Source organism: Agrilus planipennis, unplaced genomic scaffold (genome assembly GCF_000699045.2).
Source record: "Agrilus planipennis isolate EAB-ADULT unplaced genomic scaffold, Apla_2.0 scaffold14, whole genome shotgun sequence".
NCBI lineage: Eukaryota > Metazoa > Arthropoda > Insecta > Coleoptera > Buprestidae > Agrilus > Agrilus planipennis.
This window is the reverse complement of record NW_020442313.1, coordinates 1,418,725-1,430,117: the sequence shown is the minus strand read 5'-3', so window position 1 is coordinate 1,430,117 and position 11,393 is coordinate 1,418,725. Positions and strand designations below refer to the sequence as shown.

The following is an 11,393-nucleotide window of genomic DNA, read 5'->3' as shown; positions in this document are numbered from 1 at the left end:
CTATAATAATATGCATTTACCAATATAGTACACATTTTGCACACGAACATTATTATTCATACATTGCGTTTAGCCTATTATCTTCGTCTGATGTTTTTTGCTGCTCCAATATTTTAAATGTATTTTGTTACATATCTTACTAATATCTTGAGATACTGCTGGATCAATTTTGATTATATAAAAAGTATTTTTTTAATAGTTTAGCTGCATTAAGTGCTTGTTTGATGCTTGGTGGAGGGACAGGATCGTCTTCTTCAACAACGTACACGGCTGCAGTTCTTATCTATTTCGGCAACTTGGAAAGTACTGCTCAATGATTTATAATGCCGCATTGTTGCCGTTAAATAGAGTGAGCGTGACGCTATATAGGGTGTAATATTGTATAGAAAACAATGTAAACCAACCAAAGTCAAGCAACTTCGACGTTTTAAAGAGTTTGTCGTTAAATCGAGTGACGTTACAAAAGAGTTTACACTGTATATATAAATCGAGCTTTCCCAAATAGATTACATCTGCAGTTAGCTACATATATGCTAATTTTTTTAATTTAAAATTGTTAACAACTTAAATTCTTTTAATCATTAATGTTTTACTGAGAAATTTCCGGATGAATTAATCCTATTTTAATGATCTCAATTTCCTGATGCCTTTTTCCTTTCTTTACCTATAAACAGCCATGTACAAAATAAATGGCTTCTATGTCACCATCTCAAACGTTTGTATTAAAAAATTGGTAGCTATTTATGAAACGGTTTCAACTGAACAGTTCACAGATTATTAGACCGGATAAAGACCCTGGCCGTGACCACGTATTTAGGGCTTCCCGTATACCTTTCGAACTCACTTGCGTGAGAATATCCTTGGTCGGGTGTGACGTTAAATTGTTCGTCAAACGCTTCCCGCGCAAATAAGGGTTGAGACGAAGTTCTCAACTCGTTTAGAAAAAATTTCATTTTAAAGCTGGAAATCTGATAATGAATAATGTTTTATTTCAATGTCAAATAGAAGTATGAATGAACTTAGACACGCGATTATGAACCACACATATTATATCTATGTAGGTGTGTATGTACATATTTGTAATTAAATTAATTAAAGTACGGTTTTATTTTAGTTATCAAACTTTCTCTGATATCTTGTAAATAAAAAATCAAAAGCCGAATAGGGTTGAAGGTTTATATTCCAATTATTTAATCATAAGGCTTATTCGCCGAATTATTAATATAACAATAATTTAATAATTTAAATTCTAAAACTTACCTTGAAAAAGTATTACACTTAGGGGCGAAACGTTGGGCGTTGGCTTTTTTATAAACTGTATCCTTACTATCCGTAATTGCTCTGATTATTTATAATAAATTAAGTTTATCATGGTTTAAAAATATAAAAACCTTGTGAGACGAAGACAAATATAAATCTTTAGTACGTTCCAAGTATTACTCGGTTGCCAAACCGAGTACACTATTGAATTACTCGGATCAGTTTTGGGCAAAGAAACAAACACAAACCCGTAACCGATTACCAAGTATTGCCGATTTTATGTTTGTGAAACCGAGTATTCCACCGAATTACTCGGTTCAGTATATACGCACCGTCTTAGGTACGAAACTATATACAAACCTGTAACCGATTATCAAGTAATACCGATTTTATGTTTGCCAAACCGAGTATTCCACTGAATTACTCGGTTCAGTATATAAGCAGCGTGTTAGGCACGAAACCAAATGTAAACCTGTTACCGAGTAATGAGTATTAATCGGTTATATATTTTCCAAACTGATTACTTTACCGAATTACGCAGTTCAGCTTATACGCAGCGTCTTAGGTACGAAAATATATACAAACCTGTAACCGATTACCAAGTATTACCGATTTTATGTTTGCCAAACCGAGTATTCCACCGAATTACTCGGTTCAGTATATACGCAGTGTCTTAGCTACGAAAATATACACAAAACTGTAACCGAGTACCAAGTATTACTCGGTTTTATGTTTGCCAAACTGAGTACTCTACCGAATTACTCGGTTCAGTATATATGCAGCGTCTTAGGCACGAAAACAAATGTAAACCTGTTATCGAGTAATGAGTATTAATCGGTTATATATTTTCCAAAGTGATTACTCTACCGAATTACGCAGTTCAGCTTATACGCAGCGTCTTAGGTACGAAAATATATACAAACTTGTAACCGATTACCAAGTATTACCGATTTTATGTTTGTGAAACCGAGTATTCCACCGAATTACTCGGTTCAGTATATACGCAGCGTCTTAGGTACGAAAATATATACAAACCTGTAACCGATTATCAAGTATTACCGATTTTATGTTTGCCAAACCGAGTATTCCACCGAATTACTCGGTTCAGTATATATGCAGCGTCTTAGACACTAAAACAAATCTAGACCTGCAACCGAGTACCGAGTATTAATCGGTTTTATGTTTTCCAAACTGAGTATTTGCCGAATTACTCGGTTCAGTTAGTACAGAAAAGGACATAGGGTACTTTTTTTACAGCAAAAAAAAAAATACTAAAAGTACTGTTTCCGAGGGATATAAAAATTAGTTTTATGTGGTCGTCGATGATATTTGACACGTATTATGACATCAATTTGAGCGAAGTCGCGGGTAAAAGCTGGTATTTGTATAAAGAAAGTTAATCGCTAAAAAATCAAGAGCCGAAATAGTTATATTGAATAATTGATAAAATTTAAAGAAGAACTGATTTTCGACGTTTTGCCATTCAATATGTCAACGTTTTTTAACATCAATAAAATATTCATGTTGTTTAAGTTAAAATCTATACAATTTGATTTTTGACTTGATGTTTTAAAACATCAAGAAGACAAGACAAATGTTGGTAAATTTCGTTATTTGAGGGTTAAGATGCCGGTTTGATCCCTAGAGGAATGAATTTTAAAAAAGCTTTCTAAGCAAGCACTTAGGACTTCCCAAAAATTTTCAATCTCGTATATCAAGGTCGTTCCACGGATAGAGCGATCAGTCACCGACTGAAGTTACACGTTTAAGCTAAGCTTTTTTGAGAACTTCTTCGTTTTAAGTAAGCGCATCTATTTTGGTAAGAAATGACTACGGACGTTTTGCAGAACTTTAAAGTACAGAAATATATAAAACTTTACATAAACTCGTACACAGCAGTAGAAGTATTAGATTTGAAATTTACTAGATGAAAAAGTAGCTTCCGCCCTATTGGACTGATTTTAATAAGTGAGATGGCAATGTAATGTAAAAATCTCGCGACAGATGACGCTCCTAATTAATCAATCAGATATAAATATTATGAACAATATTTGGTAAAATGAATCTGCTCAGACATTTAACTGAAATTTATTTAAATATTTTTATTACACCGATATTATGTTATTAACAAATAATGCTTTTTACAGGGAATTTCCCAAGAGCTGATCTGGTATGCAGTGGAGGAAATTGGCTCGATATAAGATCAGCTCTGGTCGTTCGCGCACGCGCAGTATGCTTTGCTGCGGACGTAGAACGAAGGTAAGTAAAATCATTAATTAGTCAATTAATCAACAATTAATTCAGCTGTCATCTCAAGCTTGTCGAAAAACAACTCTTCGAAACTATAAAGTTATTAAGAAGTTCTTTCTTCATTGAAGGATCTACCGAGTTACTGAAAGTTGTCGGTATGATGCAGGCGTAGTCGTGTCTGGGCGCAAATCGACGATAAATAAATAATGAAAACGGATGTTCGCTTTACAACGATCCATTTTATGTTATACGAAATTCTGATATCGTTCTTCGTATTTGGCATAAGTTGTAATCCTCATCGCGTAAAACAATCACACAAAAGAAAGACATTCACATATTTCTCATCAATTTTTAAATTCGATAATGTTAAAGTTGCAATTTTGTCTTCGAATGTGAAGAGGTAGATGGCCCATTTCTCCGATAATTATTTTCTTCAGTTTCCTATAAATATTTACTTGGTTTTGCTGAATTATTAGTTCTTTAAACTTTTGCTGACGAATTTTTAGTTTTGAAATAGGTATTATATGTATTTACACTAGTCGCAACCCATCCAAATTTGGACAGTACCAATGAGGGTGATGCATTGCACTGGGGAACGTTCCCAACATAGCCTTAACTTAACCCTGAATGTCATTCGAACGTATGCAACCAACTTTACACTCGAATGTACACATTTAGACCCCTCAACTTTTTACAATCTAATCGAATACGCTAAAATTTGGGTTTTTTTTATTAAAGATTTTGATTAAATGAAATTATTCTGATATTGATATTGATACTAGACATGAGCAAACCTTCGATTTTTTTATACGTTTTAATTGTCAGTTATCTCCATGATTAAAGATTACGATTACAATTACACACACATACTAAAGTGGTAAAAAGAACGACATCTTCCGGTCTGTGATACCATCCGGGACGAATCCCTTAAACGACCCCATTGTTTACACCACTGATTACTAGGCAACTATAAGACTTTTCAAACTAATTAAACTCATAATTGAAGGGATTTTTTCAGTATTTTTATAGACGATGTTTTCATACGATATAGAAATATTACATGAAGGCATTTTAAATTTAACCCACTTGTGACACATAAAATACAAATTTTCTACCAAAAGTCAAAAACCTCCATTATTAAAAGCAGTTTTAATATTTTTTATGTCGTGATCTTGTTCCTTAATTAATGTCAATTCTGTGAAGGCCCGAAACTGTTTCACATTGTGTTGTTTCGTAACTGACGGGGTAGCAATTGATTATAAGTTTTGAAAAATAACCGATAGTGGATATTCTAACATACGCTAAGGTAGATACGAGGGTGGATTGATAAGTTTCCGGCCTGACCAAGAAAAACAAGGTTTTTAAAAATTTTTTTTTTTTATTTCTCAACATAATCTCCAAGGCTGATACATTTCTCATAGCGGTGTTCCAGTCTATTAATGCCATCTCTATAGACTGATTCGTCAAGCTCCTCAAAATAACCATTTACAGCTTCGATTACTTCTTCATTGTCCGCAAATCTCTTACCGCCAAGCCATTTTTTGAGATTAGGGAACAGAAAATAGTCACTCGGGGCTAGGTCTGGAGAGTAAGGAGGGTGCGGCATCAATTCAAACTTTAGATCGTTGATTTTAGCCGTCGCAACGATTGACGTGTGCGCTGGTGCGTTATCGTGATGAAACAAGATTTTTTTCTTCGCCAGATGAGGTCGTTTAATTTTCACCTCGTGGCTCAAACGTTGCAATAAGTCTGCGTAGTATTGACCAGTGATAGTATTACCCTTTGCAAGGTAATCAATGTATATAATACCTCTTGCATCCCAAAAAACAGTAGCCATAACCTTGTTCGCCGAAAAAATTGTTTTTGCCTTCTTTGGAGTTGGTTCCCCTGGTCCAATCCACTGTTTAGACTGTTCTTTGGTTTCAGGAGTGTAGTGGTGGACCCACGTTTCGTCAACGGTTACGAATCGACGCAAAAATTCGCTTGGATTACGCTTATACAATGACAAATTTGCGGTAGAAATGTTTTTTCGAATCAATTTTTGGTCGACTGTTAGCAAACGCGGCACCCATCTTGCACAGAGCTTTTCCATATGCAAATGTTGGTGCAAAATATGTTGCACACGTTCATATGACATCTTACAGGTCTCAGCTATCTCACGCACTTTCAATCTGCGGTCTCCCAGCACTATTTGATGAATTTTTTCGATCATATCTGGAGTTGTGACCTCAACGGGGCGTCCTGAGCGAGGCCCATCAGAGGTGCTCACACGACCCTTTTTAAACTCGGAAACCCACTGCTTAACGGTTGAATATGACGGGGAGGATGTCCCCAGTGTTGAGTCCATCTCTTTTTTAATTTCCTTCGGCGTTAACCCCTTCAAATAAAAGTATTTGATGACAGCACGATTTTCCTGCTTTTCCATTTTTACGAAAACCACAGAGGCGTCTTGTTCAGCGTGCTGTCAAACCTACACTAGCAAGGAGATCGGGCTGAAACTATAGCTACAAGCTATCCAAGGATGGTACTATAGAATGTCACCTCAAGGTAGGCCTAGTGGCGTCATCTCTTGGTTAGGCCGGAAACTTATCAATCCACCCTCGTATTTCGAATAGGTGTACAAAGACGTTGCTCGGTTACCCACAAAAGAAAATGTAGAAAATATATTTTATCAATATTATTTTCGATTCGTCAAAAGACATAAAGTGCCTAGTGAAATGCCCTGTGCAGTAAAATAGTCCGTAATTACTTTTAACGACCAGTTCCGAAGTCAAACGCTACAAAAGATAGTTACAACGTGCAATATATAGCATACATTAGGGTTCGATAGGGATCGCTTAACGATAAAATAAACACGTGACAAATACGGAGAATTTAGAAAAGTTTGTGTTTAAACCAAAAGTAATTAAAGGACATTAAGTTCGTAGTCAGTAATTTATCGAAAATAATAGATGTGGATTGCGATTTCTACTGTCATGAGTTCCCATCAGCACGCCACAGGTAGTTTCTATAAATCATCATTCGCAATCTAGTGCTGCCATTATAACCTACCTACATTTTGATATCATAAAAAAGGGACAGACAGACACACGAGTGATCCTACTTATAAGAGTTCCGTTTTTCATTCGGACGTACGGAACCCTAGCTCGAGAAACAACGTTGTAGTTGAAAAGAAACATATTCTCCCATATATTGTTTTGTTGAAAGATTTACCACGTTATGCTTAGACCACAGAATTCTTATTAATTTCTCTGTAATCTATAAGTAAAGAACTATTTTCTGTATTTTTTTATAATATATTTTAGGTTCAGTAGTTTCGGAGATGAGAGGGGAATGGTCAATTTGTATCTATTTTATTAAATACCTTTCAAAGTATTTATATTAAAATTATATAACAAAATATACATATATTTGAGATCGTTACAACAAGCCCTTTCATTTGATATGTTACACGCTACAGTTTACAAAACTTTTTTTTTAATTGCCTATTGGCCCCCCAAAAATGACCCCCACGTTCAAAATTAATTTATTTACGTTACCCGTCTATGCTTGGATGACAAAAACTCATATGTGTACTAAACTTCAACTTTATTGGTCCAGTAGATTCGGAGCAAATCGACTGTGATAGACGGTCAGACAGAGCTTTAAGGGTTCCGATGTTCACGGAACCCTAATAAAATTATGGTTTACAGTTTAAATATACTGACGTATGAAATCTGACTTCAATACTTTGACTATATGCACAGAACGTAAATTAAAAATTTAAAAAGATCTGAACGAAATAATGAAGTTGCATTATCTCCTCTTCAGAAGTGGGATATTTTGTTCAAATTTAAATGGAACCTAACCTAACCCACCCAATAAAAAAATAAATTGAATAACATGCACAAAAAGATAAAGCGGAATTAAAAACTTTTTTTTTGAAGTCTTAATTCTTTTTCAGAAAATACTACAAACGGCACAGTGAACGCCATCTGTAGCACGATGCTACATTTTAGGATTACGTATTTTTCAACAAGGTCCACTTGTGTGAATATCTACTTGCTGAAAACGAATCCCGGCGTAGCCAACCTCAACGTGATAGGCACGTTAGCTTAATCGAATAAAATAATTCGTAATCCTAAAATGTAGCATCGTGCTACAGATGGCGTTCACTGTGTCGTTTGTAGTATTTTCTGAAACGCACTGTTAAGACAGCAGGTAAAAGTTGGTCTGTGTTCTGTCGGAGCTGCCTGCGACGCGCTGATGAGATCCAAAAAGATCGAAATCGCGATCCGCGTCTGGCAGTTTCTACAGAATACAGACCACTTCGAATTATTTTAATTCTTTTTGTTCATTTTCTTTTATATTTGGCACATTACCATTTAGGTAACTATTTCAAAGACATGTATGTACTAGTAAATTACTACGCTTACTTTCAAAAAATTTGTCCTCATTTACAGCAGCTTGCAGGTGCTTAATTTGTTTTGAATTAATTCGGTCGCCATAATAATTATTTCATTCCTCCTCCCCTACATTCGGTAGAGTAGTAGGTACGAATTAGAATGGACTAAATAAAAGTAGGTTTTCTGGGTCAAATTTAATTTTATAAAACAGCATTTTTTTTTGTTGTAAGAGAACGCGAAAGCGGACGAGGTTCTGCACCCTTCTCGCCGTATTTGTTCAAGTGACGTATGCCGGAAAGCTCCGCTCGGTCGCCCGCCCGCATTGCAAAGCTCGCGTAATAGTCGGTTCGTTCATCAGCCACTAGATCCCCGCGAAAAGAGTCCTCGACACTGTCCCGAGTCAAAGGATTAAAAATTAAAACCGTCGAGTTTCGATGTTGCAACGACAGCTGCAGCAGCAGTTGCAACGGCGGCCGCGGCGGTAGCAAGGGAGTGAGGCAAATTGTAAAAACCATTCATATTCGTTCATTCCATTCCCTTATAATGAACGTGACACGATCGTAGTACGAACCTAGTACACACGCTATCGTAATTAGCGTAAAAACACGTCAACCGACGGAGCTTTTGCGACTAATCAAGATCCGAGCCAAGTCTCGCGTATGAAACGATAGATGGCGCAATACTCACATTTTTATTTACGATCTACCTAATATCGACACATACCTGGTGATTACTGAAAACATCAAAAAAACGTACCTACTGGGTGGTCTATAAAGAGTGACGCGTTACTCTGACTTTCGCTTACGATTTATATACTAAATAATAATTTAATAACCTACTGATTTATAATAATCAACTTCAGTACCTTGCCTATCTGCGCTAACATAACCTAAAAAGTTATTAAATTCAATTAGAAAATGTAGCCTAAACAATGAAAAACTACATCAAAACACTTCAACTAATCATTTTTTTTTATCATTCTCCAATTTTCTACCCTTGCAGGTGAAATATTTTTTCAGACTTAAGCGGAACCACCCTTGAGATATACCTACCCTATCCAATCAAAACAATAATTGAAATAGGTTCACAACTGCTACAGAAATCAAGTGACAAACAGTCCTTTTTTTTTGATGTAGATTGAAAAGTTATAAAATAAACTCATTTATAAATTAAGATTCCTATAAGAAAACCTTGAAAATATTAGTGCACAATAAATAAGATTGTAAAAAAGTTAGTTTTTCAAATTATTGGAAAAATCCGTTAAGTTTACCGTGAAAATTTATTACTCCCTCCAGCTCCACCCCCCTTAGCCCGCCACTGCTTTATAGAAGTAAAACAAACCAACACTGAATTCATTCTCTTTAACGTAATTGGTGTTATCATTATTTCAAATATTAATGTGAAAATTCATTTTCCATTTATAATAACCAAAAATTACCTTAACTTAACGAGGAAAAAATTGTTGCTTTGGTGCGTAAAGCTAAGTGTCCCGGGTTCGATCCCCGGCGTGGGTGTGACAAGCAGCCAGCAGCAACAAATTTTTCTACTTTAAGTTGAGATAATTTATACTTGGTGTAAATGGAAAATGAATTTTCACATTAATATTTGATATATTAACGTCTATTAAATATCAAAGTGTTTCATATATATACGATTAACATTACTATTTTAAATGAAATAAAATATTTTTTATGTAAACTTAACGTCTTTTTTGTTTTTTATAATTTTAAAAAACCCGGATGTGGGTGATTACAAAACAATTTACCTACACTTCACAGTCAAAAGGGTTTTATTTACTTTCAAGTTCCAGAAAGCAAAAAAAGTAACAAACTGTGACATTTCTTTTCTATAATACAAAATAAATTGAAAAATTGGAAGTTACCTTTTTCACTATTGATATCGATCTCTGCTCTGGTCTTTTTATAAAAGGAAATGTACAAAATCCAAAACTTATAGCAAACTTAGGACCGTTTTAATGCTTATCAGATTAGTAGGAGCTGCTTGCCGCAGTTGCACTTTTAACGCCATATTTCACTTTAACATTTTATTCTCGCTAAGTGCTAGAAATAATCTTGGCATCGAGGGTAACGACGTAATGCTAAGGTTTCTTCTAATTGCTTCTGCGGTCGTACCTTTTTGCACCTGGAGATGTCTAGAAGCATACAACCGTGCGGCGCTAATTGTTTCGCGAAAGTTGTTGGAATCCGACCGCGGGGAAGTCCACGACCGGGAACATTTATCAGCAAAATGGCTCCCTGCTGTCAACACAGGATTACCACCTTAAAATATACGCACCATAAATAGTTCAGAATCAAGTCCGTCTTAAGGGTCCTTCTTTGTGACAAAAATATATATCACAGAAAAGAAATAAAAAAATAATAAAAACACACGACGGAATATAGTTTATCAGAGGACGACGATAGATAGAACCTTAAAATGCTTTTCTTCAATTTTAAAATATAAATAAAATAATTCGAAGTGGTCTGCATTCTGTCGAAACTGCCAGATGCGGATCGCGATTTCTGTCGGAGTTGTCTACGACGCGCTGATGAGATCCAAAAAGATCGAAATCGCGATCCGCGTTACCCCATCAAATGTTTCTGTTTGATGTAAAAAATATCTCCGCCAAAAATGAACCCAATAGCTCAAATCTAAGGGGTCTCCATTTTTATTTTAGTTTCCCATTTAATTAACATAGGAAAAATTCTTTTTGTTTTAAATTGAATTTACACATAATTTACGCAATTTTTTCCAAAAAACCGTTTCATATTCTTAAAGTTGAGTCTTTGAGCTTTACAAAACTCTAAGACAAAGTATGATTATCTTTACAAATTCCCAAACTGTACCAAAACAACACTTGCCATTGCAGAATAAATCAAATTAATAACATATCGGAAAGGCGTATTTTTCTTAACTGCTATAATGTGCTCTAATTATCATTAATAAAAAACTATCAAATAGAATGAACATGTTCAATTTTTTTGTTGGATAATTAATATAAACTCATATGGAACAAAATTATAATCCATGATTACTTTTAATCATACGATTAATTCATTTATCTTATTATTATCATGTTTGCTGCCACCTACACTACGTACTGAGAACCATTTCTGAAATTTGTAATATATAAAAATACAATACTGACTAATAGTTTGATTAAAAATTTTGAGGATTAGGCAAAAAAAAAATAATTGCAAGCTATTTTTTCAAATTTCAAAATTTAGTAATTTTTAAATGGCTGTAACTAGTCTTTTTGTAAAGATAATCATACTTTATCTTAGAGTTTTGTAAAGCTCAAAGACTCAACTTTGAGAATATGAAACGGTTTTTTGTAAAAAATTGCGTAAATTGTGTGTAAATTCAATTTAAAACAAAAAAAATTTTTCCTATGTTAATTAAATGGGAAACTAAAATAAAAATAGCGACCCCTTAGATTTGAGCTATAGGGCTCATGTTTGGCGAGTTTTTTTTTACATCAAATAGAAACATTTGAGG

General features: G+C 34.6%; 1 protein-coding gene across 4 annotated transcripts in view; it reads left to right on the top strand.

Moving 5' to 3' along the window:
- LOC108737721 (rho GTPase-activating protein 100F) overlaps positions 1-11,393 on the top strand; it is a 107,090-nt gene that overhangs the window by 5,428 nt on the left and 90,269 nt on the right. For all 4 annotated transcript variants that reach the window (XM_018470814.1, XM_018470796.1, XM_018470806.1 and 1 more), the window contains exon 2: positions 3,408-3,519. In XM_018470814.1, the coding sequence (XP_018326316.1) occupies positions 3,433-3,519 (87 nt within the window). In that variant the 5' untranslated portion in view covers positions 3,408-3,432. The remainder of the gene's footprint in view (positions 1-3,407; positions 3,520-11,393) is intronic.